Here is a 27,193-nt window from a genome sequence, read left to right on the forward strand (position 1 = left end):
GCTAGACCGCTTTTTTGACGGCTGTGAAGAGTGTAAAGTGCTTAGTATCGCGTTTGGCACCTACGCGTAGGTAGCTACGCGACTGTAGCTACGGTCGATTTTGGACCTGCTCTGCTACCTCCCGTCAACACGATCCCGGTATATCGTAAGTCGTAACATGCAATAAACAATAAAAAATTATATCGCGTAATACCAGCCCGGCATCGTAAGCACATTCTTGCAGGACGTCATACCCGTACCTTCGTAATATATTCGTTACATTAGGTAGTCGTTCATTTTTTCCTAGGTGATTTAGTGCAAGCATCTTCACTCTGTAGTTGTTCATAAAACAATAAGTTTAGTATAAACCACTTTATTCACGAATGACAATTGGACATCATTTCTGCGCGATTGTGACTGCTGGAGCTGAGAATACAAATCAATGTGGATTGGCTATGGCACTATAAATGGAGGCATATGCCATATACACTACCCAGCGTCATACATATATCCAATGCTTGCGTAAGAAATTGAACTACAATGTGGCGATATTTTCGCCAATCGGTGCTAAGTATTCTTAGGTTTATTGGAATATCGGTAGAATCGGTCCTATGTCCAATCGCATAAGCTATCAACAATTCGATAGGCAGTAGAAACCTACCATCTTATCATCGATGAATACTGTAAGGCCAATAGGTGCAGAGCACTGTAACGAAATGCAGCCATCAGGACCGTCCCAGTAATCAGCCGTGGGCATCAAAGGGCAGCACTGGTTGGTGTAGGAGACTCGGCGTTGTCCTTTGTCGACTCTCCTCGTCCCCGGGCTGTGGCGTGGTCAGTGGTGGAACAGGCGCGTGGCCGTGTGCACCATCACCATCCCGTGCGCGTCGGCAGCCGCCGTGACCGCCGCGTCGTTGACCGAGCCGGCCGGCGCGGCGATGTAGTCGGCGCCAGACTGGCCAGAAACAGGACGAGGTCAGATAGATCACGGGCTACTCACGTGGGCGGCATTGTACGAACAGAGAACGGCACCACATACGGGACATGTTTATTTAGTTGGACTCTTCGGCAGTATGACACGACGCATGATCAGTACATACGCATTTGTTATGCGTAAAAATAAGAAGATTCGCTCTATTATCAAAATTATTCTCTAACGATGGTAATATGGTACTTATTATAGGACAATGCAATGTACGAAAAAGGAAAAGCAGACCGATTTATTCCGGGCATTGCGAGATAATGCTCGACAGTTCGCCGTCCTATAATTGAAGATCAAAAGGGCACGAGTTCTTTTTTAGAATTTGGAAGGAAATCAATTTGGGCCGTTCATAGACCTCTGTACACCGTGTACAGAGGTGTACAGAGGTCTATGGGCCGTTCTATTTCCAACACTGATACCGTGTTACTACCAAAACAGCTTTAATCATCTGCGAATAGTACTGACCTGGCGCGCGCGGTGCACGTTATCCTCGAACGGGAAGAAGGCGTCCGAGCTGACGGCCACGCCGCGCAGCTGGCCGACCCAGTCGCGCCGCTGGTCGGCGGTCAGCTCGGCCGGCTCCGCCTCCAGCAGCCGCGTGAACTGCGCGCGGCTCATGTCCTTGCCGACCGTGTCGCCGACAAAGTTGTCGACGGCGTTGGCCACGTCGGCGCGCTTGGTGCCGGCCACGAACCGTAGTCCGAGCACGGCCGGGTGGTGCCGTAGCCACCAGCGGTCGGCCTTGTCGCCGGCCAGGCGCGTGCAGTGGATGCGCGACTGCTGGCCGCCGCCCAGACCGATCACCTGACCGTCGCGCGCGTAGCACACGCTGTTCGACTGGGTGTACTTGAGAGCTATGGTGGCCACGATCAGGTCCCGCACGGCCGACTCCGGCAGCTGGCCGACCGAGAGGGGAGGAGAGGGTGGAAGTCAAGGCATTGTGGTTACTATTTTTATTCATGCATATGGGCAAGGCATGGGTTATTCAATGTTTAAGTTCGTACACAGCTAAAGCAGGCTGATGAGCCTACGCTATTCCCATGCGTTACCTCTTTGTTGGCCGAGACGACGTTGGTGAACATGTCCCGGCCGATGAGGGCGTCGTTGCGCGCCTGCACCAGCCGCAGGCCGTACACTGTGCGAGTCTCCATCGGGGGCGGCTTGTACGCGGGGTCCATCTGAGAACAGCCGGCGCTGTCATGTACTGAACAGATGATGTCCGTCCCTGAAGGTAGTCTGAGTTTCCAAAGCATAATGCTCCTCAGCATTGATGTCAACAGACAGTTCCTCGGCGAGTCATAGTTACCCATCAGCATCAATCCGATTCAGACATCCCGAAGAAATTCAACGTAAACGAGGCGAAGGGGTTAACGATGAATGCCAGACTGACCTGAAGTACACAATACTTTCCAGCTTTCTTCTTCTTCAGAACCTCAAGAGCTTCATCAGTGTAGCCGGGAGCAATAACGCCGTCAGAAACCTGCGAGAGGAGGAAGATTGTCATTGCAATCTGCACAGTTAACGAACCCAGCATGATATTAGATAGTGCAGGCCTAGTGCTCGGCATTTCGGCAATAATCATTTTCTGAATGGAGTCGTGCTTGGTATATCACTAACAAAAATCTCACATGATACCCACATTCAAATAATTTGATTTTTTATAGCATGACAGTTTTTCCCGGCTGGGTAGCTGAGGGTCTCCGTATCCCCGCGTCCTCACCTCCCGGCCGATCAGGCGCGCCGTGGCCAGGTCACACCGCTCAGAGAGCGAGACAAAGTCGCCGAACGACGACATGCGGTCGGCGCCGCGCGCGCGTGCATACGCGGCCGCCAGCGGCGTCAGTGCGTCGGCCACGTCCGACACCATGTTCACCTTGGCCTGTCAGAGGAGGAACACAGTGACGGTCGGGACACGATGGTGTAACGGTTTATAGATTTTCCCATGCCGCTACCACACCTCCCAACTTTCGACTAGGCTCAGATGTCGCCCGTGATAAATCACAGTACCTGCACATGCATTCCGAACGGCGACTGCCCTCAATGTCTCTCTGAGAGCTGCTCCATTCGGCGACTCGCCTCCGTCTCTGGGAGGGCCAGACCCTCCGGTGGAAACTAGCCAGAAAAAAATCACCCTCCCGGGTTCCCACCACCGTCTTGTCCGGAGCCAGACCTTCCGGTAACTAGCCTCAGTTCCTGCGAAAACCCGTCCTCCCGGCTCCTCACCTCAGTCTCGGTGAGGGGCAGGCCGACGGCGGCGCCGGCCGGGCTGACGTGTTTGAACGAGGCGGCCGCCGGCAGCGCCAGGGCCTCGGTCAACTCGCGCACCAGCTGGAAGCCGTTGAGCGCGTCCAGCAAGTTTATGTAGCCTGGAGAGCCGTTCAGCACTGGCGGCAGGTAACCCGTGGATCAGGTCACAAATAGGAACGCATCTGTTGGCCCGCCTCTTACCACCTTGACTTGCACGGGGAAATGGTGCGGTAGGGTAAACGGTTGGTGAGCAGGTTCGGTCGCATTTTGATGTGGCACTGCCAGTTGTAAGTTGTGACGTTAACGTAACCCACCGGTGAGCGGCAGGTGGCCTGAGGTGCTGACATAACCCACCGATAAGCAGCAGTGAGGTACCGTAACCCACCGGTGAGCGGCAGTGAGTTAACGTAACCCACCGGTGAGCGGCAGTGGGATACCGTAATCCACCGGTGAGCGGCAGCTGGCCTGAGGTGCTAATAGATATAACCCACCCGTCAGCGGCAGGTGGCCGTCGCCTCCGTACAGCAGCGCCGGCTTCTGGTGCGGGTTCATGCCGTAGCGCAGGGTGATGGCAGTGGGCGGCTCCGCCAGCTCGTGGCACATGTAGTGCGAGATGGCCTCGTCGTACCGCGCTGTGTGCAGGAACGCCTTCAGCGCCAGCCGCTGTCTGTCGGCGCAGGGGGCGGTGACCGTCACCGCAGCGGTACAGGGGCAGTCGACTGGGCGCCAGGCCGGATGGAGCGTTACAAAACATAGCTGCTTTCTATAACGACATTTACGACGGCATACATGATCTATAATATAGGCATGCCAATGAAAAAAAGGTTCCCTGTCAGACAATTGATCGCGTCTGCCAGTTGAACTAAGCACAGCCGGTTGCAACGGTGGCACTGCTACCCGGCCGGCACAGACCGGCCCGGTCACACGGGAGGTCCTCTCAGTAGCGCAGCTCTGCCCCCTACATCCCGCCCACTGACCTGGTCTCCAGCGTGGTGTCTCCGCTGGGCGACGCCTTGACCTCGGCGAGCACGGCCTCGTAGTCGTCCGGGTCACACACGGCCGCCACCCGAGCGTGGTTCTTGGCGGCCGCCCGCAGCAAGGTGACGCCCCCTGATGGCAGAAACATGCCGGGAGAACATTTGAATAAAACGGAAATAGAAATGAATTAATGAACAAGACATCTTCAATTTTATACGCTCTTATCCATCCCTTATCAAATAATTCACTCTTCAGTCATTTTTCTTCGGGATCTTTTTTTGTCGTAACCTAATCTTTGCATTTCGGAACCGGCACCAGTCATGGCTACTTATTCAATTGCAGTTGGTTTGACTGCGACGACTAATGTGAATGCATAAAAATGAACACTAGTTAACCCGGCCCACGGATAGTTGGCTACCCGCCGACGTCTGATTAGCCACCCACCGATGTCGATCTGTTCGATGGCCTCGGGGACGGTGACGCCCGGCCTGGCCACCGTCTCCGAGAACGGGTACAGGTTGCACACCACCACGCTGATCATCCGGTAGCCCTGAGCCTGCATGTCGCGCTGATCTCCCTCGTCCAGCCGGCTCAGGATACCTGCAAATCGAGCAACACACATCACGTACCCTTCACCACAAACACAGTCAAGGAGGTCCGAAGCAATATACTCTGGTCCGAAGACCGGGCGAAGAGCAACGACGGGATTCGGCCACAACATGCCACGTAGATATTGTGTAGCGTATAACGGAAGCCAGAAGTTTATAGGAGATGATCCGACCCATTCATCGTTCTATTGGTGTTGAGATCTGCCCAATGCATCCCGACTCGGGCCCAGCGCCGGCGTTTCCCGTCCATGTCCGTGTATCCCCGTCCCGCTCTCGTCCAGCCACACAGCCCATCTCGTCTCGCGCGGCTCGGGCTCCTTACCGGCGTGTATGGCCGGGTGGAGGGTCTTGACGCGCCCGCCGAGCATCTCTGGCGCTCCGGTGACGGTCGACACGTCCTCGACGGCCACCCCTGCGGCGCGGAGGGCCGCCGCGGTACCGCCGGAGGCCACCAGAGACAGGCCGGCGCCGGCCAGCCCGGCGGCCAGCTCCACCACCCCGCGCTTGTCAGACACGCTGAGCACCGCTGTAGGAGAGGGAGGGCGGGGATGGTGACCGGGGAAAAGATAACAAATCAAAATAACAACAGCAACAACAACGTCGAAATGATCGAGTAAAAGTATCGAGCAAATGATCTGTACTTACCGATAGGTTTAGCCATTCTTCGCTTTTTTCGTTTTCCACTCCTGAGCGGCTGAAAAGAAGAATTATAAAGCATTATAATGGAAACTTATTTCATAATACGAAGGGCACATGTTTCAAAAGTTGAGATATAAACCTTTATTTTAGCCAGATCACGTTTTAGCTAAAACGGTTCCCCGATCTCTCTTCCCAAACTCAATCTTCCCCGTAGCCAAGACCGACCACTTCCCAAAGAAAAGAGGGTGATAAAAGTATTGACGCGACATTTCAGTCAATTCAGATTGAGGACCAGACAATTGATGTTACAGTCCCCGGCCGGTCGGCCCGCACTCACCCGAGCTCCGTCCGGTGGCACCTGATCACACCGTCTCACTGGCGCTCGGCCGGCGTCCGCCCGCCTCTCCTCACGCCGTGTGCACGTGGCCGGTTGTGTACGCCCCCTCGGCTGTCCTTCAGACGCCCTCGGAGACCGCGGGCCTGCCCGACCGGCCGGCCGACCCGGGGCTGTCCCCGCGCCACACGCGGGTAGACGGCAGACAACGGCCGGAGGGCAGTAACCGGGAATGGGAACGAGCGGCTGCAGGCGTGGGTTATCGCTGGAAATATACAGACGCTGTCTCCATGAACGACTGTACATACTGTGGAAGGAGGGGTGAGGGATTGGGACAATGTCGAGTTGTAACGTGAGGCGGGGTTTGAACTTTCACCTCATGCTACCCGTCCACCCTGCCCACGCTCCCGCCCGAAGTGCCCGTCAGAATTCATCCGAGCTCGTCAGGCTCATTCGAGTGTGTCCGCCTGACCGGGTGATTTCTTCGTTTCCGGCAATGTCTAGTGTGTCATTCTAGGCTAGCCATCCGGTAGCCTGGAACATCATTTTTACCATGCGGTCGGTCGAAGTGTTCTAAGATTTTGAACCTATGCACGCAATCTATATTTGTATGCTGGCAAGCGGCAAGTCAGTATCAAGAACGGTGACGCACCCAAATTAGGATCATTCGAAAGAAACGGCCATCTAAAAACAACAAATCAACCACAAACGTATATTTATCTTTACGTTCTCCGTGCGGTGGCATGAGACTGGGAAAATGTAGCGAAACTGGGCGGAGTGGGTAGCTTTTCTGCCGGCGTCGGCGGCCGCCTGTCAGGTACAGATTCCGTGCGCGCCGCCCGGGACGGGTGGGCGGCGCAGGAGCGACTCACACCCCACCCTGCCTGCCAGCCGCGGAATGGAGCCGATTGTCTTTTGTACAGCGCCGGCGGGGCCTCGTCGCCGCGCTTATATACACTTCACAGAGACACAGAGCACAGTATCGGGCGCACCGAGCGCCGGCCACTGCATAGCAGTCAAACGGAGGCCGCCGATACAACGAATCAGATACACACGCGCGCGACACAGATCGTGGACCCGACCCGCGGCGGTGGCCGGGCCGCGCGAGCCCCACAGCGCCGCCAGCCAGACCTCTCAGCCGCGGCGATCGCAGGGGTAGCACACTATCATAGGACCATAGCTCTTCGCGCATCTTTGAAGACCATAACTCTTCTCGTATCTTGACTCTCAGTTCATACAATACACCCGGATTTTATCAACACACACGATTTACACCCACCCACACACGCACACACACACCCATACGCACGGAGGCGGTCGGTGGCGTTCCGTCGCCGGCCGCCGGTGCTGCGGTCACCCTGTGTTCCCTGCCGCGGCGGTCACAGCGAGCCGCCGGCGCCCTCCACGCTGACCACCTGGTTACAGAGGTCTCTGCCGGACAGACAGCGCGGGACCCGGTCAGTAAAGGGTGAGCCACGCGGAGCAGAGTAGCATTACGAGCGCTAGTGTCTGACTGCAGGGGACGGGGTGAGCACACCGAGTAGGTAAAGGGTGCGCCACACCCAGAGCAAAAGGGCGAGTACCAGAACCACGAAAACTGGAATGAATGTACTTTTCAAATCCTGCATCGCATGCATTAAAACAGCCGATGGGTTTACAAATGATAAAATCCCTGTTTGTTATCAGCACCTTTTCAGCAAAAAAGCAGTTCGAGGTGGCTCTTGAAAGAAAACCTGACCGATCTTTGTAGTCGATCTTTCGACAGACACGTCGTCACTGAAGTGAACAATTCAAACATTCGACTCGACCATTGGTTATTTTCCCACCCCCGGGACCGAACCACCCACCCACTCCCGTCCGTCACATCACTCACTTGTGCAGGTAGAAGAAGATGTAGCCGTTCCTCTGGTGTCCGGCCTCGCCCAGGACGTCGGCCTCGTCCACACAGCTGACGCGCCGATCGTCGTAGTGGAACCACCTGTCCCTGCCGACGCTGTACACGTCCGACACGTAATGCCCAGAGTGTGTGGCGCCGCCGTAGTGGCTGACGACGCCCACCAGCCGGTAGGTGAAGTCCCCGGCCAAGTCCACCGAACAGAGGGATTGGTCGTCTTCGACGCAGAACTCTGAGAGGCGTGCCTGCCAGTCACAGAACAGAGCACATGACGTACAGTCACGCAGCAGACACATATTGAGACAGCGCTCGGACAAGGGTTTGTTTGCTGGGGTTTTAGGCGCGTCGATAGCGCGGTTATTACGACTCGACTGGTGAGAGAAGACTGCAATGACTAGGTCAATACACGACAGACGCTGCAGCCGGGTTCTTTCACGGCCTTACCACGACACTCAATACACATGTTCAGAAACAAGAGCCACAAATATTCCCAATTCGCACCATGTAAGGGCTCGCGTGTACAATAGTTCTGGGTGGGCACTTGCAGCGTGCCGAGCCAGCCGTGTGCCCTGGCAGTGTCCAGTCCTGGTAGAATCGGCCGACACGATCAATGAGTAAGCATCTAGTCATGCATTTAAAACATCCATGCACTAGACACCAACCCACTGAGCGGATCGGCGAGGCGGGACGGTCCACAGTCTTCAGAGCCGCTGTCCTGGTGCAGCGTAGTGTACCGGGTGCAAAACGGAAATAAATGACAAAAAGTCTAGTAAAAAGCCACATAAACGTAAAAGAGCGAAAAAAATCACAAATAACAGTCGTCACTAGCTGCAGTCCGTATTTCACATGCCTGGCAGGCCGTCCGAATCACTGACCTGCTCCGAGGCGTCGGCCGGCTCTCCCTCCTCCAGCGAGCGCATGATGGCCTCCTGGAGCTCTCGATCCTCATCCTCGCGGGTCCGCGCCGGTTTTGACTCTGAGTCGGCGTCCAGCACCACCAGCTCGGCCGGCGGCGGCGGCGGCGGCTCGGCAGCGGCCGCCGGTGACGGGGGACGCGCCGGCGCCGCGGCTCCAGCCGAAACCGGCGAGCCGGCGGCGGCGGACTCCGGCAGGGCGGCGGTGGCGGCCGGCACCGGGGACGGCCCTCGGCCGGCCGGCGGCGGCGACGGACCCGAGCTGGGCGCCTCCGACTCCTCGAAGTCGGAGAGCGAGCACAGGGAAGGCCTGGGAACATTCCAGGGAGGGCGGCAGCGTGTTACTTTTAGCACCTTTTTTGTGAACCAGGTGGCATTCGAGATTTCATCTCAGACCGTTTCGCCATACAGACAATTAATTGCCGGTAGGAAAAACTCCATTATAAGATACGATCAGACTTTCCATGTGTCAACGCTCCCCATCAAGTCAACCCAGTCACACACTGTCATTGACATTACAGCTGACGCCTTCGGCCTTACAGAATCGGCCACCCAGAACAACTTCGCCAGCCTGCCAGCTGTTTACCCGCAGCCTTTCGGCTTCATAGGTGATAACATAATATTTCAATGCCACTTACTTGGTGCACTTCCACTCGGGCGGCCGTGTGACGTCGTCGGCCACGTACTCGTTCAGCGAGAGAAACTTGGGAATGCCGACGTTGGCACAGATCTTCTTCGACTCCTCCCCCAGGAACACGTACCGGTTGAGCTGGAGGATCAGCGTCCTGCCAAAAACAGCATCAGTCAGTCACCAGTCAGCCTACCATGGAATAAAAACAGCTTGATGCTCGCGGAGCTCACAAACATAAGCAGGCATTGCGAATGCAGGCTGTCATCTACGATTTCCGATTGGACTGGCACAGGGCAGGTACAACAAGCGTGCTATCCCTCACACATGATAACTAATGAAGTAACAGCATCACCGCACAGCAGTAATTTTTTTACAAATGGCCTACGGTAGAGTGCGGACGGCGCCAACTCACCTTGGCAGCTGGCTGATTTTGGTTGTGACGCGGCACTCGTCGTGTCGGCAGTGTTGACAGAGCAGCTCGCGCCGGTCGGGTCGCATGCTCAGCCGCAGCGCGTCCTGCAGCGTGGGTGCCTCGGTGCCCTGACGGCGCGGCACGCTGACAAACCAGCTGATGTTCTCCTGTCGCTTCAGGACCGTCTCATGGCACCTGCCGCGGGGAGGGCGAGGGTCAGGGTTATGAAAGAATAATTTCCACTCAGACGCAGTCTCTAACAAATACGCAGCACGTGTTTACGATAATTAAAAACAAAGTTAGCACCTAGCACAGAGGCAAGACAAACGGATATCTTACAAGAGCTAGGCAAGCTGCAAGAGCAAGAGCTATAATCTTCGCCGGGTCACGCCAGAGCAAAAGCATACTCAACCAATACGCCGCGAATCAAACCCTGTCCGGTACTTACTTGGTGCACATGTAGCTCTCGACCGTCTGGTACTGGAAGTTGTCTCGCACCGGGTTGTCGGTCGGCCGTCGCGCATCTATCTCGTCCTTCATCGTGTCCAGGAGCCGCAGCAGGAACTCGTTCGCGTCCTGCATTTCGGTGCCTCGGAACGCCGGGTCGATTTCGGCGAACACATCGCGCAGATCGCTGCGGCATGGGGGGGGGGCGGTCAGGTCACTGCGACGGGGTGGGGTCAGGGGTAGGGCGGTCAGGTCCCTGCGACCGCGAGGAGGCGGGGCGGTCAGATACTGTTGTAAGGAAAGGCCGGACGGTCATCTGCTGTATTGTCACATGTGTGCCACCTCTGGCACACAAAATCCACTCCACAACTCACATGTAGCAAGCAACATAGGGCATCGTCACAGCCAGAGTGCCAAGTTCCAAAATTTACATCATCGCTTTAATCAGGTATAGCGAACACATCCCACCTCCCAGCCCAATTCCCAACAACTTATATGACGCCTTCCATGCGTAACTGTTATAACCACCTTACAAATAAGCCCCAAACTGTACTCACTTGAGGTGGCTCGAGACCGATTTGCTGAGCGCCTTCTGGCGCAGCACCATCAGTTTGGCGACGGCGCGCAGCGTGCGGCACTGGCCGCTCTCGCCCGGGCCCGAGATCAGGGACACCATCTCGCTGAGGAAGGGCCGCAGACCTAACAGCGACTGCAGGGTGGCGTTCTGATAACAGGAGTTCCCGTAGTTCGGCAGGCTGCGGAAAACAAACACGGGTTAGTCAGCTCGATCTGTTGCAGCGTGAGCTGTTGGGGGATCTTAGCCAGCTGTGCGTCATTGAAAATAGACTAGCCGACATCGCAAATACACAGTCATGCGTCTGGCCCTAAAACATTTGAAGTTGTTCTGTACTGGCGTGGTACAAGTAATTGCAATGGCCTTTTAAGCATAAAATTAAAAAATGACAGACTTCTCGGCTTTTGGAGATATGTACTATCGAATGAATGAATGAATGAATGAATGAATGAATGATTAATAAATGAATCCAATGCAGCGAGCATTGTGAACATGTCCACAATAATATCACACAGCTAGAAGCCACTTTTCATTCACAATTCATCACCCAGCTGGAGGCGAGTGGGGAGCAGAGCGGCACTCACCCGATGTAGAGCGGGTCCTTGCCGTTCTTGTCGGAGTCGAGCGGCCGGATAGCCGGGATCAGCTGCAGGTCGCGGCTGGCCGTCTGCGCCTTACCACCGTACAGCTGATGGCTCTTGCCGCCCTCGCCGGCCTTGCGGGGTGACGGCGGCGGCCGCATCTGCTGACTGGCGGCGAACCGCGAGCCGCCTGCGTCGGCTGAGTCGCCGTAGAAGCGCCGCGAGCCGGCGCCGGCCGCCTGCAGCCGCTCCGTGTTCTCCTTGTCGGCGCGGTCCGGGCAGCTGGGCGTCCGCTCCGCCGAGCGCGACAGACGCGGCCGCTTGGCCTCGGACGGGTGCGGCGAGCCATCCCCTCGTCGGGTGACATCGCTGAGCCGGCGCGGCGACGGCGACTCGTTCTCGCGCGCCCGCAGAGGCGACGAGCGCCGCCGCGGCGGGGAGCGCCACCGCGAGCCGCTGGCGGAGAGGAACAAACCAGTGCTGTCAGGAAGCTGCACGAGAAGTGAGCATCGAGCGAAAGGCAGGGGCAGGAATGGAGCAAACCCGCAAGTAAGATTCATATGAGCAGGTGGAATGACAGAATCCTTACTTACCCAGTGTCGTTTGTAGTGAGCACATCTGATAATTCGTTTTTGTCACCTCGTCGCAGGCACTCTCTCTCTCTCTCTCTCGAATTCTCTCTAAAACTTGTATCTTGTATTAATCACAAAACAAGCAATGCCCAATAACATGTGAAGTCATATAGCTAAAAACAGTAAACTCACCTGTCGTCGTTCTGATAGCTCTTGCCGCCGCTGCTGTAGCTCGACGTGGGCTTCCTCCATCCGCCGCGCCCCCTTCCGCCTCCTGGCGGACCCTCGCCTCGGTAGCCGCCGTTCACCTGGCGGGCGTTGCCGTTACTGTACCCAGACCTGGAACAAAGATTGCAAACTAAATAGCTGCGTACAGACTACAGTTATCCATATAAATGCCTTTATCGGATACAGAAGTAAGTGGAAGACAGACACTTCAACTCAACCAAAATTCGGCAATTTAAGAACATAAAGAAAGAACAGGACTCATATCAGTTCCGCACAGATGACGTGGCTATTAACTATAAAGCTAACCAAAATGTCTGGACGTGTCACTATTCCTGACATTTCTACAAGGCCACACCATGTCAAAGACATCTCATAGCTCGCTAAGGCCTTGGCTAAGGCTCTCACGACCCTGCTTCTCTGCTTCTGACATCCTAGGCGAAAATGCAAGTGACAAGTGGCCTTTGAAAGCTGGTAACAAGGGATAATTAAAAATTGGTTGTTCGCATTTCGATTTTTCAACAAGCTGGTTTACAGACTGCTAGCAGACACATTGCAAAAATTAAATATGTTAACCTCTGGGCAGATCTGAGAACATTGATCGAGTAAGTTAAGTAACTTAGTCCAGTAAGATGAGTACTCATTGTTATTCAACTTTCTTTTAGCACAATCGGCCCAGCCGTTCTCGAGATCTGGAAGCGGCACCCTGCACGTGCGCACGTGCTAACTGGATAACAACTGAGTTTTGTACGGCACCCTGCTAAAGGCGGCCGCACACTGGGCCATTCGGCGGGCGAGATTCCGCAAAAGCGGAATGTCGCGGGCGACATTCCTACAGCGGCTTTCCGCTTGTTTTCAGCAGTTTACAGGACCATTCGGCGGTGCGATTTTCTACTTAGTATTTTCAGGAACTTTATGTGAAACATTTTATGATAAATATAAACGAATGCAAACTAAATACATTTAAGCAAATACAATATTTGCTTATTTAATGCGATTATGCTATATGTCTGTACAATAAAGTTTTGAATATCTATTAATTTGACATAATTTCTGGAGAAGTTGCAAAAAAATAAAGCTCGTGATTAATGTAAACAACCGTGTTTGTCGACAAATGCAAGAAACCTTAAGACAATTGTGGAGAGGCACATAGTAACCCATTATTGGAATAACCAATGAAGTGTATAAAAACCATTTAACCCGCGCCGTGCTGGGGGGGGGCGTTTTTACGCCCCCCCCCTCAGGTTTTTCGCGAATATCTCAAAAACGGCGGCGCGCAGCGCCGCCGTTTTTGGTACACGTGTTCCTACATCATTTCCGCACATGTTGTGAAAATTTCAGACCTAGGCCGTTCAAGGTCAGGTCACCAGGTCACGTCAAGTGACCTTACCTCAGAAAAAGTTCAAAGGCTCGCTATAGCTACACCGACTGAACGATCACTTTGAAACTTTCAGCGATTGATATGAGTAACAGTATGTATAAAATGTATATCTCGGATTTTTGATATCTGTGACCTAAGGTCAGGTCAATTTTGCGACCTCTCCATTATAAGTCAATGGGAGAAAATTGAAATGCGCCTCTTTTGGACGAATATCGTTCAAAACGCTCTCAAACATCGGTTCATAGGTAAACATGACACACTGAATAGGAAAAATGCACCAGTGACCCCTCTGTGTGCCCCTGAGGTCATCTCAGGTCATGATTGGTCGCCAGCAGTTTTTTGGCTATAACTTTTGATAGAGACGTGCTAGAGCGGTGAAAACACGTCAGATGTGTTCAGCTCGACGATACGGATCGACTGATATGCAACATGACCCTTTTCGGTCAGGTCATGACCTTGACCTGAGGTCAAATTTTCAAAATGACCTTTCAAGGTCAACGAATAGTTCATTCGACGCGTCTCGACGAGAGGAACACGATGCTGGCAAAAGTAATGTCATGGCGCTTATGAGTCAAAAGTTATTGACGAAAAAACGTTTTTCGTAAAAACGGCTATTTTTGGAGTTTTTGCCCTCTGGAGGCTAAACCGTTGACCTGAGGTCAAATCTGAGAACATTACTCAGAAAGGTCTGTAAAAGGGCTATCGAATGCGCTTTTCCGCGGCGCTGTAGCTCTATCGGTTCCCGAGATAGCCGTTGGCAGTTTCCAAAATGTTGAAATAGTCAACATTTTACCTTTGGTGACCTCTGGTGACCTGACCTTTGACCTGACCCAAAAAATGACCGAAGTGTTTTCGTCCTTATTTTTGACGCTCTTTCGATTGCCGCTTACCGCGTGTCGCTACGTGGCCCAGGAGCCGAGTTAGACGGGGGGGGGGCGTGAAAACGCCCCCCCCCCCCCAGCACTCGGCGGAAAGTTCAGGCCACCAGCACGGCGCGGGTTAATATGGGGAAAGAAGTGCCGCTACGATTTTTTATCAAGTGAAGTCTATTTCTCGGCTGCTCCATCAATAGTTGGTGAGTTTCAAGTTCCACAATTTCGGGTGTCCGCGGCGTCGCCGCGGAAAAAGCTGAACCGGTCCAGCTTTTTCCGCAACTCCGCGGCTGTCCGCGCGCATGCGCACTCTACCCGCGGACAGCTGGCTGGCAGCGGTCGGCTGGTAATTTTGTCGTTTCGGCAGCTGATTCGGCGTCCACGAAAGCGTAATATCGCTACGGAATTGCGTTTTTGCGGAATGTCGCCCGCCGAATGGCCCAGTGTGCGGCCGCCTTAACTGGCCTTTCACTGTGTACCAAATTTGAGCTCAATCGGTTCAGCCATTCTCGAGATCTGGAATCGACCTCAGCACATGCGCACGTGCAGCAGCACCCCAACTGTGGCACATGAGAATACATTGCCTGGTGATTAGTGGGTGCCTACCTACACACAGTGATGCAAATGGGGTTCACGAGTGGCCATAATACCGAAGAGGCTCAAATTTCAAGTTCGGTTAATCGAATAAATTGCAATATGGCCAGTTAGGCAAATGTTTGGGGTGTCTGAAAAGTATGTTTTTCATGTTTTTGTCAAAACCGGCCTCGTGTATGATTGTCAGAAGTCGTAACATTTTCTATGTCGTAAAATGACTGTCAGATATTGGCAAGTTCAAACGCCGCTAGCGTGCGTTCATTTCATACAAATGGCAAAAATTATACATGGCAATGATCCCCAAAGCCTGCTGCTTCTAATGCCGGGTCACAAAAAGCCGTATCTCTTTTGGTTTTGCGTTGGTCTAACCATTTGTCATCATGTTGCAATAGCAGTTTTTTACTAAAAATGTTTGCTTTCGTTTCACCTACAGCAGTTTACAGTGTGTGCCCATTAGTCCAACATACCATAACATTCCCTAATCATTTCTGAGCCGCACTGCGAAAGAATTAAGGCGCTAGCACAGGGCTGGCCGGCGCCACTAAGGTTTTCGTCCGTTGCGGTCGGGTGCCGCGGTGGGTGGACGGACGCGCCGCGGGCGGGCGGCCACAGCGGGGGTCCGTCGGTGCATCCCTCTCCTGTTCCTAAACGAAGTGTTCTAGCGCATCGCGACAAAAACCAACAGATTGCCCTTGACAAGATCTCGCGAATGATCATATTACTTTTGACTTAAGGTCAGTATTTGACCTACTTATAGCGGTCAAAGTCAAACGTCTGTCGAAATTGCAATCCGCGGTGAAAGCAATCCGCCGCACCCGACCGCGCCAGACAAAAACTTTAATAGCGCCGTTCTGCCCTGTACTAGGGCCTAAATTCTTCACAATGTGGCTCAGAAATGATTAGGGAATGCTATGGTAGTGTGCACTAACGGGCAAACACTGTTAACTGCTGTAGGTGAACTGAAAGCAAATATTATTTCACTAAAAAATTGTTATTGCAACATGATGACAGATGATTAGATCACCGTCAAACCAAAAGAGATACACTTTTTTGTGACCCAGCATGAGAAGCAGCAGGTTTTAAGGATCATTGCCATGTAGGTATAATTTTTGTAGTTTGTATTAAATGAACGCACGCTAACGGCGTTTGAACTTGCAAGTATCTGACAGTCATTTTACGACATAGAAAATGTCACGACTTCTGACAATCATACACGAGGCCGGTTTTGACAAAAACATGAAAGCTATGCGATTTCAGATGCCCCAAACATTTCTTTCTTTGGCCATATCGCGATTTACTCGGTTTGGTAAACTTGACTTTTTGGTATTTATGGCCACTCGTGAACCCCATTTGCATCACTGCTACATGCCAACTTTCAGCGCAATCGGCTTAGTAGTTACCGAGATATTGCAATGGTTAAAAAACTGACACCTCTTCGTTTTGCACGTGAACCACACGCACCGGAAAGTCTAATGCTTGGAAGAAGGGATGAAGCTACCCTACAAAAAGCACCGTAAGTAAATCGGTGAAGTGGTTGCTGAGATATACCTAAGTCTCGCAAAAGCGTCCGCACGGCCGGCCGTTCATACTGAGAAATTTCCGTTAGCCCGCGCCCCGCTGGGGTCCTGGATTTCCACGCCCTGCTGGGGGGGGGGGGGTGAGCACCCACCTTCTAACTCGGCTCCTGGGCCACGTAGCGATACGCGGAAGCCAGCGTTCGAAAGAGCGTCAAAAAAATAATGACAAAAGCACTTCGGTCCCTTTTTGGTCAGTGTAGTGACCGACGTCGCTATCTCCTTCTCGTGCCGCACCGCCTGCCCAGTCAGAGCCTCGTGTCCCTTCACCAAAGACTGTATTCACCTTCTCAAGCAGTCCCTTTTATGCCCTCTGTCCACGCCATAATGTAGTGACCGACGTCGCTATCTCCTTCTCGTGCCGCACCGCCTGCCCAGTCAGAGCCTCGTGTCCCTTCACCAAAGACTGTATTCACCTTCTCAAGCAGTCCCTTTTATGCCCTCTGTCCACGTCCGCAAAACCCGTCACGCAGTCACCACTATAGAAGACAACACAACTGTGGCGCACAACAAAACTGAATCGTCTCTTCCAAGGCCGCGGATAACGCAGTCACTAAATCACTGCCGTATCCGATACTACATATCCCCTCCCTTCAGGAATCCCCACGGTTACATGACACACAGGTGTACTTTACCCCGGACTATAACGGTCCGGCGCGTAACGACGCCGACCGCGGGCCGAGGGCTGCAGCTCGCGATCCGTCCGCCGCGCCGACCTCCGGGGTGACCCCGAAGCGACGTCGCTCGCCCCCGAGCAGTCGGGCCGGCCCTCCACCGACGGCGACGACCGGCGGCCAGTCGGCGATCGAGCCGCACTTCGCCGGGTCCGTCCCGTAGTCGGCGTCGACGTGACGTCCGTCGGCTCCGGCGTCGCCGGCCCGGGACCGGCCCCGGGCGGCGCCGCCCGGTCCGCACGGGGCGGCGAGCACCGTGGAGGCGAGACCGGCGGCGGCTCCGAGCCAGTGCCCGGCCGCGCCGCCAGGGGCGCGCTCAGCGGCGACGGCGCGTCAGAGCCGACTTGTCCGGCCTCCGACCGCACCGCAGGGGGCGCGCCCGGCGCGCCGGTCGGAGATTCCCCATCTGGAGCTCGTTGTCCGGTGTCTGGAACGCGCGCCAGGTGTGCGGAGTTCCACCTTGTGCCGTTCTCCAGCTCGAACGTGCCAGCGGCCACTTGCCGCGTCACCTTGAGCGGCTCTGAGAACTTGCGGTCGTCCTTCCTGATGTGTCCCGGTATCTTCACACGCACCACGTCTCCAACCTGGATCCGGGTTGGGCGGACGGCCTGCCGGCTGTTGTAGTTGCGGCGGTTCCGCCGCTGTTGCCGTTCAACCCTCCGGTGAACTTCTCGGTCGGGTGAAGCAGGTTGGCCGATGACTGGTAGGTCGAGCCGCATCACCCGGCCGTGTAGCAACTCAGACGGCGCCCTGCCGGTCGTGCAGTGTGGGGTGGCCCGGTACCTCGCCAGCTGCAGCTGGAGGTACTGCTGCAGCGACACTTCGCTCTGGTTAACAGCAGCCACGAACCAGGTCTTCAGCGTCCGGTTGAACCGTTCCACTGCGCCATTTCCTCGGGGCCAGTAGACGGAAGACCGTCGATGCTCGATGTTCCGCTCCTTGAGGTAGGTACGGAACTGGTTGCTGGTGAATTGGGTGCCGTTATCTGTCACGATAACGTCCGGATATCCCTCCCGGGACCAGACAGACGACAAGATGCGGATGATGTCCGATGTCGTTACCGTCGACGTGAGACCCACTTCAACCCACTTGCTTCCGTAATCGGTCAACGTCACAGCGAACCGCGCGTGTGCTGGCGCTCCGGGCAGCGGTCCGACGACGTCCAGTCCCAGCTGGGACCACGGCTTGTCCGGGTAGGGTACTGGTTGCAGCGGCGTCTTCCTCACCGCCTGGCTGAGGACCTTGTCGCTGGCCTGGCAGCGGTCGCAGGCACCCACCAGGGCCGCCACGTCCCTATCCATCCCTGGCCACCACGAGAGGCTGCGCAGCAACTGCTTGGTGCGTACGACCCCATCATGGGCCCGATGGGCTGCTGACAAGTACTCCGCTCGCAGTGCGCTGGGCACTATCACCCGATCCGGTCCTCGGAGGATGACGTCATCAGTGCGAACTTGCAGTTCGTGACGAACAGCGAAGTACGGCTTCACCTCCGGCGTGCAGCGCTTCGCCGAGTCCGGCCAGCCTCTGGCGATGACGTCCCTCAACTGCTGCAGGACAGGATCCGTCTTCGACTCCATTCGCACCTTCTCTTCGGTGAGGACGGCTTCTCCTGCGGCTGCCTCTGCATAGACGAGCGCCACGACGTCCTCGCCCGAGTCGTCCTCCGACGGTCCGGGGCAGCTGAGCGGCAATCGAGACAGGGCGTCTGCCACGGGGACGCTCCCCGTGCTCCCAGCGGTGTAGACAACCTCGTAGGCGAACGGCTGCAGACGCGCCTGCCACCTGGCGATCCTCGCTCCGGCTCTGCCGGAAAACTTCGGCGAGAGCAGGGTGGTCAGTGCGGAATGGTCGGTCCGCAGGGTGAAGAATCTCCCCCACAGGTAGAGCTTCCACCTCTCGATGGCCTGGACGGCGCTGAGGGCCTCACGCTCAGACACTGAGTAGCGCTGCTCGGTGTCTGTGAAGCTCCTCGACCAGTACGAAACTGGGTGCTCCGTGCCGTCCGGATGCACCTGAGCCAGCACCGCCCCGGCGCCCCGGTCAGAGGCGTCCGACGTCACGATGATCGGCAGTGCAGACTGGAACGGCTGCAGGATCGGACGACTGGTGATCAGCCTCTTCACCGTCTGGAAACTCTCTTCAACTTCTTCAGACCAGGTGAACTTCACGTTCTTCCGCAGCATACAGGCGAGAGGCCGAACGACGTCAGCGTAGGCTGGGATGAACTTGGCAAACCAACCGGCGAGGCCCATGAAGCTCCGCAGCTCCTGCACGCCCGTGGGCCTCGGCGCGTCCCTCACCGCCTGCACCGTGGAGTCTGACGGAGTGATGCCACTTGCTGTCATCCGGTGACCACAGAAGTCCACTTCTGCAGAGGAGAACACCGATTTCTCCATGTTGATGGTGACGTTTGCAGCTCTCAGTCGGTCCAGCACCTTCCGTAGACGCTCGTCATGCTGTCTTCGGGTCTTCCCAGAGACGAGGATGTCGTCCATGTAATGGCCACATCCAGGGATGCCATCCAACAGGTCATCCAGCAGCTTCTGGCAGGCTGAACCAGCTGACACCAGTCCGAACGGAACCCTTCGGAACCGCATCAGCCCATCATGAGTGATAAAGGCGGTGATGTCCCTGCTGCTCTCCTGGAGGTTCAGCTGGTGGTACGCAGAGCGCAGATCTAGCTTCGAGTAGATGACACCCTGAAGACGGCTTTGCAGCTCCTCGATGGTCGGCAGAGGGTGTACCTCGGGAACAATCTGGGAGTTGGGACCACGTAGGTCCACGCAGAGGCGAATCTTCCCATCTGGCTTGCGAGACACCACCAGAGGGCTCACCCACTGGGATGCATCGATCCTCTCGATCACCCCAGCCCTGAGAAGACGCTGCAACTCTTGGGAGACCTCTTCCCTGACGGCGAGTGGCAGCCTGCGCAGCCGGTACGCAGTCGGCACAGCATCTGGGCGAAGGACGATGCGGTGCTCGTACCCGGTGATGGCTGGCAGCTCCGCTTCTGCAGTCACACTGTCCACAGAACAAGAGGCGGGGTGCAGGGTCAGGCCACTGTGGCTCTGGATGGACAGACCCAGGGCTTGCATGAGGTCAAGTCCCATCAACCTCTCTGACGATTTCGTCTCCACCAGGTAGAAGGACACTTCCGCAACTGCATCACCATGCTGAACTCTCACTGGCAGAGTGCCAACAACCTTGAGCGGGGTCTTGCCAAACCCGAACAGCTTTGCATCACTGGGGTTGTACCTGCAGCCCTTGAACATGGCACGCGCAACATCAAGGCTCAGGATTGAACATGTTGCCCCAGTATCCACTTGCAACTCAACTTCGTGGCACTTCTCTCCTACAGATAGAGTCACTGGGCACTTTACTTTACTGAGGTTCTGTGCTTGGCATGCTAACACAAAGGCTTCTTTGACCATACCTCTGCTCTTCGGACGTTGTGAAGGTCTGCGGCTGGACTGGGCTGCTGTGGCACCTGCTGCGCGGTCCGGACACATGACCGCGAAGTGTCCCCTCTTCCCACAAACTCGGCACTCGGCACGCCGAGCTGGGCACTGGAGAGATGCAGCATTATGGTCAGTACGGCCACAGCTTCCACACTTTTTCTGGTTCGGACCCTTGGGTGGCTTGCTTGGGGACACTTTGGCAACAGACTGAGACACATCGGGATGGTTCATCATCATGTGCGACTCATGAATTGAACGCTCAAAGGCTTCTGCAGTAGTCAAGACTTTCGCAAGAGTTAGCTCACTATCCTGCAGGAACTTCTCCCGGAGGCGAGAGTGCAACGTTTTCTCCACCACCACGTCCCGAATTAACTCATCTTCCATGGCCCCAAACTTGCAAGTTTTCGCAAGCCCCCGCAACACAGACACATACTCAGCAGTACTTTCTGTGGGCAGCTGTGAACGCTGTCTGAAAGCAAAACGCTCCACAATTACGTTCGCTTTCGACACAAAGAAAGAGTCGAGTTGGCGAATAGCAGCAGCAAACTCGGTCTCACCTTCTACCTTGACGCCCTCAGGCAAGGTGTCAAAAATTCGCTGGCCCTCTTCACCCAACGCAGAAATCAGAAGGGCTCGCGCAACCCTCGGCGAGATAGGTGCACCCTCACCCGCCGCAGCCACCAAGAAAATGTCCGTAAAGTAATCACGCCATTTTTCCCAAGGCTTCGCAGGCTTGCCCGGCAGCGGCAAAAACGGCGCAGGCAGGGGCACGTCGTAGTTAGGCATGAGCACGGCAAAATCAAGATACTGGCCTTAAAATTAATACCATCTGATCCTCGTCGCCATAATGTAGTGACCGACGTCGCTATCTCCTTCTCGTGCCGCACCGCCTGCCCAGTCAGAGCCTCGTGTCCCTTCACCAAAGACTGTATTCACCTTCTCAAGCAGTCCCTTTTATGCCCTCTGTCCACGTCCGCAAAACCCGTCACGCAGTCACCACTATAGAAGACAACACAACTGTGGCGCACAACAAAACTGAATCGTCTCTTCCAAGGCCGCGGATAACGCAGTCACTAAATCACTGCCGTATCCGATACTACAGTCAGGTCAAAGGTCAAGTCACCAGAGGTCATTGAAGGCAAAATTTCGCCGATTGTCAGGTCGAAAGTGGACAATTTCCAAGAAGCCCACGCATAACTCCGTAACCCAAAAGAGCTACAGCGCCGCGGGAAAGCGCAATTGATAGCCCGATTAGCGCTCTTTCTGAGTATTGTACTCAGATTTGACATAGCGTCAACGGTTTTGCCTGCAGGAGGCAAGAACTGCTAAAATAGCCAATTTTTCGGAAACAGTTTTCTGCAATAACTTTTGATTCAAGCCTTGCACGAGCTTACTTTTACCGGCATCGTGTTCCTCTTGTCAAGACGCATCGAATGACCTATAATTTGACCTTTAAAGGTCAACTTGAAAATTTGACCTCGGGTCGAGGTCATGACCTGACTTGAAAGGGTCATGTTGCATATCAGTCGATCCGCATCGTCGAGCTGAACACATCTGATAAGTTTTCATTGCTCTAGCGTGCCTCTATCAAAAGTTATTCGTGAATAACTTAGATACCATTCGTGACCTGAGATGACCTCAGGAGCGTAAACAGGGGTCACGGGTACCATTTTCATGTTCAGTGTGTCAAAGTTACTTATGTTTCAGTGTTTAAAGTGTTTATAACGGCTTTCGTCCAAAAGAGGCCCCTTTCAATTTGTAACCGTTGACTTCATGCGGAGATCGCAAAATTGACCTGACCCTAGGTCACCGATATCAAAAATCTGAGATGTACATTTTGTACATACTATTGCTCTTATCAATCGCTGAAAGTTTCAAAGCAATCGGTCACTCGGTGTGGGTATGGAAGACATTGAAACTTTTTGAGGTGAGGTCACTCGAAGTTGACCTAATGACCTGACCTTTAATGACCTAGGTCTGATGTTTTTACAACATGTGTAGAATCGATGTGTGATAAAAAGTGCGCCGCCATTTTTTAGATATTCGCGAAAAACCACACGGGGGTGAACACCCCTCAGCAGGGCGCGGGTTCATCTACGAAAGCCTTCGCTCGCTCCGTAACGAATTCCATGTTAGTTTTGATCCCAGATGTCTTCACGACTTTAGGCCAGGTCGGGTAAGGTCAACCAGTCGGCATCCAGCCGGCTGTCCATAGACCATAGTAGTTATTAACCGCCACTGACATCCTTGTAACATTTTATGAACTACGAAGGCACCAAAACTACTTTGTTGAAGTTCAAATGGGTGCTAAATTCGAAATCAGCTCCAAAAACTACCCTAATGACATATCAAGCTCAAAAAAGTGAGCCAAGGTCTTCGAAGGCCGACGACCTTGACCTGATCTTGACACCCACATTTATGCATGGGACCAACATCATTTCACATGTTTGAACGTTTACAACCAAAGACTGGGAACCAATGGAGCTACGGCGCCGCGGAAAAGCGCATTCGGTAGCTTATTTGCCGCTCTTTCTGGAGTGTCATCAGTTTTGAAACAAAGTCAACGGTTTAACCACCACGGCTAAAAATATAGCCATTTTTACAAAAAAAATATTCTTCTTCAAATACATTTGACTCGAGAGTCACGACATTACTTTTGCCAGCATTGTGCTCCTCTCGTGAAGACGCGTCGAACGACCTAGTTATAAGTTGACCTTGAAAGGTCATTTTGCATATCGGTCGATCTGTATCGTCGACCTGAACACATTCGAGGTGTGTTCATCGTTCTAGCACGTCTCTATCAAAAATTAAACTGCTATCCGTAAACTGTACAAAAACTGTCAATAAACTGCTGGGGACCTTACATGACCTGAGATGACCTCAGGGGCACAAAAAGGGCTCACAGGTGTACATTCCCGACTCAATCATGTTTACCTATAAACCGATGTTTAAGTGCTTAGAATGGTTTTCATCCAAAAGAGGCAAGGTTCAATTTCCTCCAATTGACTTTTAACCCTCGCCCGTATGGGGGGGGGGGGTCGAACGGACCCCCCTCGGTTTTTCGCAAATAACTCTCGTCAAAAGCGGCTGATCGCGACGAAACTTTCAGTACCCTCGCGTTAATCAATTCTACACCTACCCTGAAATTTTCATGGCCCTGACCCTAATGACCTTTGACCTACTTTTCGAGACCATGTTTGGCCGGAATCACGATTCGGCGTACGTCGGCTCGCATTAGCCGCGCGTTTGCAGTCTTTTCGTGGTTTAAAGCGTTCAAACATGGGATATGATGTTGCTCCCATGCATTAGGGTGGGTGTCAAGGTTACCGGAAGGTCAGGTCAATGACCTTTGATGACCTCGGTTCACTTTTTCGAGTTTTACATGTTTCTAGGCCAGTTTTTGGAGCTGAATTCGAATTTAACAACCATATAAACATTTACGAAGTAGTTTTGGCACCTTCGTAACATGTTACGAAGCTGTCAGAGGCGGTTGCCACCTACTACGAATACCCTTACTGGTTGACCTGACCTGACCCGACCTGGCCTAAATGCATGAAGACATCATCTGTGATCAAAACTAACATGATATTCGTGATCAGCACCCCGAAAAACCCCATAGCAGCCACGCTTTACGACTTTCTAAAAGGTCCCGATTTTCCGGATTTTTGGGTCATTGACCTGACCTGGAAGGTCAACCGATGACCTAGGACCTTAAAATTGGGTATCATCGGCTTCCTCTCGTCACGGGCAACACGCTCGTTTTTTCCGCGAAACTCTAGCTCGATCAGGGGCGAAACGGCAAGGGGGGGTCCAACGGACCCCCCCCCCCCCCCTTATACGTTCGCGGCTGGAAAAACACCAATACGGGCGAGGGTTAATAGAGGTCGCAAAATTGACCCGAGCTTAGGTCACTGATTTCAAAACTATGGACACACATTTAATACACACTGTTACTCTTATCAATCGCTGAAAGTTTCAAAGCGATGGTTCGCGCCGCCGTTTTAGATATTCGCAAAAACCCTGGGGGGCCCCCCTGGGGGGTGGGGGTGAAAACGCTCGCCAGCACAGCACGGGTTAATACTGGTACTAAGATTATTCCTTAACCAGGCACTGCACATCAGATGATGGGGTCAGAGGCCAGAGCCTGTGCAACAAGCTCTGTCTAGTGAAGGCTCAAGCTCCATCCAATCATCCACCCATCAGTCCATCCATTTACTTTTATTATCCTTTTCACATGTGAGATTTAACTTGTGGGCAACTTTGAGGTGTAAAAAAATGCAGCCAGTGATTTTTTGTAACTGACCTCAGATCAAGTTTGCAATCTCACTGACATTAGTAAATAGGGGAGGTTTTAATGCAACTATTTCAAATAGAGACCATAGTAGACACCCTAAAGCATTATTTAGTAAATTGAACATATAAAGTGCATACAATGGTCTACTTAAAATGGTTTACTTACAACTTACAATGGTGTTTCCACATTATATCTGGGGTTGTGCTCGCTCATAAAATATCACACAAGGTTTTCAGACAACTTGAAGACACCTAGACAGGTATGTTTGGGACACCTTTCAACAGGCTATCCAAACAAACAAACACTTACCACTGATTGCTGCCATGGTGGTAGCCTCTCGCATTGGGACCTCTGTACTGGTACTTCGGTCTGCCACTGAAGTGTGTCTTGGGCGAGTTCCATGTGGTCCACTCCCTGCTTTGGGGAGCTCTCTCCGCCCTTCTTGGAGGCTGGTAGTCATTCCTCCAGAATGTGTTGCCCCGATTCCTCGGAGTAAATTGCATCCCTGAAAAGTATAGGTTGGTGATAACTATAGCCAGTCACATTAAGTAATATGCACGATGAAAAACATAGATTAGGGGAGTTACTATTAAATATCATCATACTTTTGACTAGTGGAATACCTAGTTGCCATCATGAAATATATCAAACTTGGATCATTTGGTGGAGTGTTGCAGTAGCTGAGTTCCAAATGCAACAACTAATACCTACCTAAATCATACATCACGCAGTTTAATAATACTAGTTTACACAGCTCACTGATACATCAAAGTTTGTATTATTACTTGGGTGTTCATTACTAATACAGCACACTCAGTTAGTAATTAGTATCATTATTTAGATGTTCATTCCAGATTAGGTAAATCCTAATTTAAGAGGGGAGTGCGGTAATTATCACTTATAGTAACTTTCAAGATTCAATTTTAAATCATTTTGCAAATACCCTTGTTATAAACTCAATGTAGGTACATATTCAATATTATCACTGGATGCATTTTTTTAGCAACACTTTGATCGATAACTACAATGTTCGACAACTACAGCGTTCGATGTCTCTCGTCCGGCGAAGATTCTACATCGTCTGGCCAATCCCGTTCAAGGTCAGCGGGGGCTCGGCTGCGGTTATGGAGCGTGATTGGCCGGACGGAGTGTAGAATCTTAGCCGTCCGAGAGACATCGCACACGGGGTAAGCAACAGGTAAGCTTGCTTCAATCAGTAAGTAATCTAAATCAAGGGCAAGTAGAAGTAAGCCCTTGCAACATGTAATGATTCCAACAGTCAGAATGCAGCTTCTGGTCATCTACAAGGAAACTTATATTTCATTACCCACAATTTTTAATACAAAAAAACAGTATGACTATGAATCACTGCGGCCACAATTGTTGCTGGACAAAGCAGCAACCCTAGGATAAAACATTTTAGAAAAAATAGCTGAAAATAATACTACACATTCATAATATTATCAACAAAAATCACTAGCACTTAATGTTGATATCCTACCTGTGGACAACCAATGTTATGCATTTTGTGGACAGCAAACTGAACTCTGAAGTGACTAGAAAGCAATGAATCTACTAATTCAACCAGCACCATGTGTTCAAATATAATTCTTATTATAACAATGGATGCTGAAGCAAACAGAGTACGGACATCACAAAATAAAACTGCGACGAATATCACTCATAAGCAAGTGAAACAAGACCACGTTTTCCCGCCCAAACCGGCGCCGGGATGACCGGCATTTTCCCTTGGCAAAATATTTGGTGAAATACGACAAATTTAAGACTGATATTCGGTCCAAATTAAAATGAAACATACCAGAAACAGATTGGAAATCAACAACGCCCAGCCACTTACCTAAAAATAATTAATATTTACTGCGATAGCCGGCACACGCACGCAACGGCGGGAAAAACTGCGGCCATTTTGAGGGGAAGTGATGGAGAAATATTCTGCGACGCGCAATTTTTCGTGAAATATATACCTTAAAAATTCCTAGCAAAGTTCATCATAGCGTTTATTTTATTCCACTCATTTCAAACGTATTTTACAATCATGAAATTCTTCCCTGATTGAGAAAAACAGCAGTTGCGAAAAAGAGAATAGTATCATCAGCACGCGTATTTACAAATTGCAACCGAGCTCCGCCGTGGGGTAAGGTGGGCAGGGGTTTTCGCACTACGGCTGCGGTTGAACTACCGTCTGTGGTAGAAACTTCAGGATGATGGCGCGTTTCATACGAAATCTGGCGCAATGTTTATTTGCTTCTGAACTTGTATTGTTATTGCTGTGAACTCTTGAAGTTGGGGTGTTTCAATTACAGTTTGT

General features: G+C 52.7%; 2 protein-coding genes across 2 annotated transcripts; both read right to left on the reverse strand.

Annotated features, from left to right (window-relative positions):
• Positions 1-336: 336 nt before the first annotated feature.
• LOC122368065 (bifunctional purine biosynthesis protein ATIC-like) lies at positions 337-6,038 on the reverse strand. The gene is made up of 12 exons (XM_043341691.1): positions 5,771-6,038; positions 5,440-5,488; positions 5,117-5,320; positions 4,631-4,786; positions 4,186-4,318; positions 3,700-3,875; positions 3,185-3,345; positions 2,682-2,840; positions 2,352-2,441; positions 2,011-2,139; positions 1,427-1,858; positions 337-934 (listed from the first exon to the last, which is right to left on the reverse strand). The coding sequence occupies exons 2-12, from the start codon at positions 5,453-5,455 to the stop codon at positions 815-817; spliced, it is 1,776 nt and encodes a 591-aa protein (XP_043197626.1). The 5' UTR covers positions 5,456-5,488; positions 5,771-6,038; the 3' UTR covers positions 337-814.
• Positions 6,039-6,465: 427 nt separating this feature from the next.
• On the reverse strand, positions 6,466-26,810 carry LOC122368075 (ubiquitin carboxyl-terminal hydrolase 37-like). Its single transcript, XM_043341706.1, has 11 exons — positions 26,723-26,810; positions 25,174-25,369; positions 11,985-12,131; positions 11,224-11,676; positions 10,623-10,820; positions 10,067-10,252; positions 9,619-9,813; positions 9,214-9,360; positions 8,537-8,885; positions 7,641-7,906; positions 6,466-7,198 (listed from the first exon to the last, which is right to left on the reverse strand). The coding sequence occupies exons 2-11, from the start codon at positions 25,365-25,367 to the stop codon at positions 7,147-7,149; spliced, it is 2,187 nt and encodes a 728-aa protein (XP_043197641.1). The 5' UTR covers positions 25,368-25,369; positions 26,723-26,810; the 3' UTR covers positions 6,466-7,146.
• Between the last annotated feature and the right edge of the window lie 383 nt (positions 26,811-27,193).

Source organism: Amphibalanus amphitrite, unplaced genomic scaffold (genome assembly GCF_019059575.1).
Source record: "Amphibalanus amphitrite isolate SeventyFive unplaced genomic scaffold, NRLGWU_Aamphi_draft 000920F_arrow, whole genome shotgun sequence".
In the NCBI taxonomy this organism is placed as follows: domain Eukaryota; kingdom Metazoa; phylum Arthropoda; class Thecostraca; order Balanomorpha; family Balanidae; genus Amphibalanus; species Amphibalanus amphitrite.

Excerpts from the sequence above, each read along its gene's own strand:
- LOC122368065 (XM_043341691.1), bottom strand. Across the intron at positions 1,859-2,010 it reads TCGTCTCGGCCAACAAAGAG|CTGCCGGAGTCGGCCGTGCG; the intron begins GTAACGCATGGG and ends TCGGTCGGCCAG. Across the intron at positions 935-1,426 it reads ACGTGCACCGCGCGCGCCAG|TCTGGCGCCGACTACATCGC; the intron begins GTCAGTACTATT and ends GTTTCTGGCCAG.
- LOC122368075 (XM_043341706.1), bottom strand. The coding sequence starts at position 25,367 with ATGCAATTTACTCCGAGGAATCGGGGCAACACATTCTGGAGGAATGAC. Across the intron at positions 12,132-25,173 it reads CACCATGGCAGCAATCAGTG|GTCTGGGTACAGTAACGGCA; the intron begins GTAAGTGTTTGT and ends TCTTTGTTCCAG. Across the intron at positions 9,361-9,618 it reads AAAATCAGCCAGCTGCCAAG|GACGCTGATCCTCCAGCTCA; the intron begins GTGAGTTGGCGC and ends TGTTTTTGGCAG.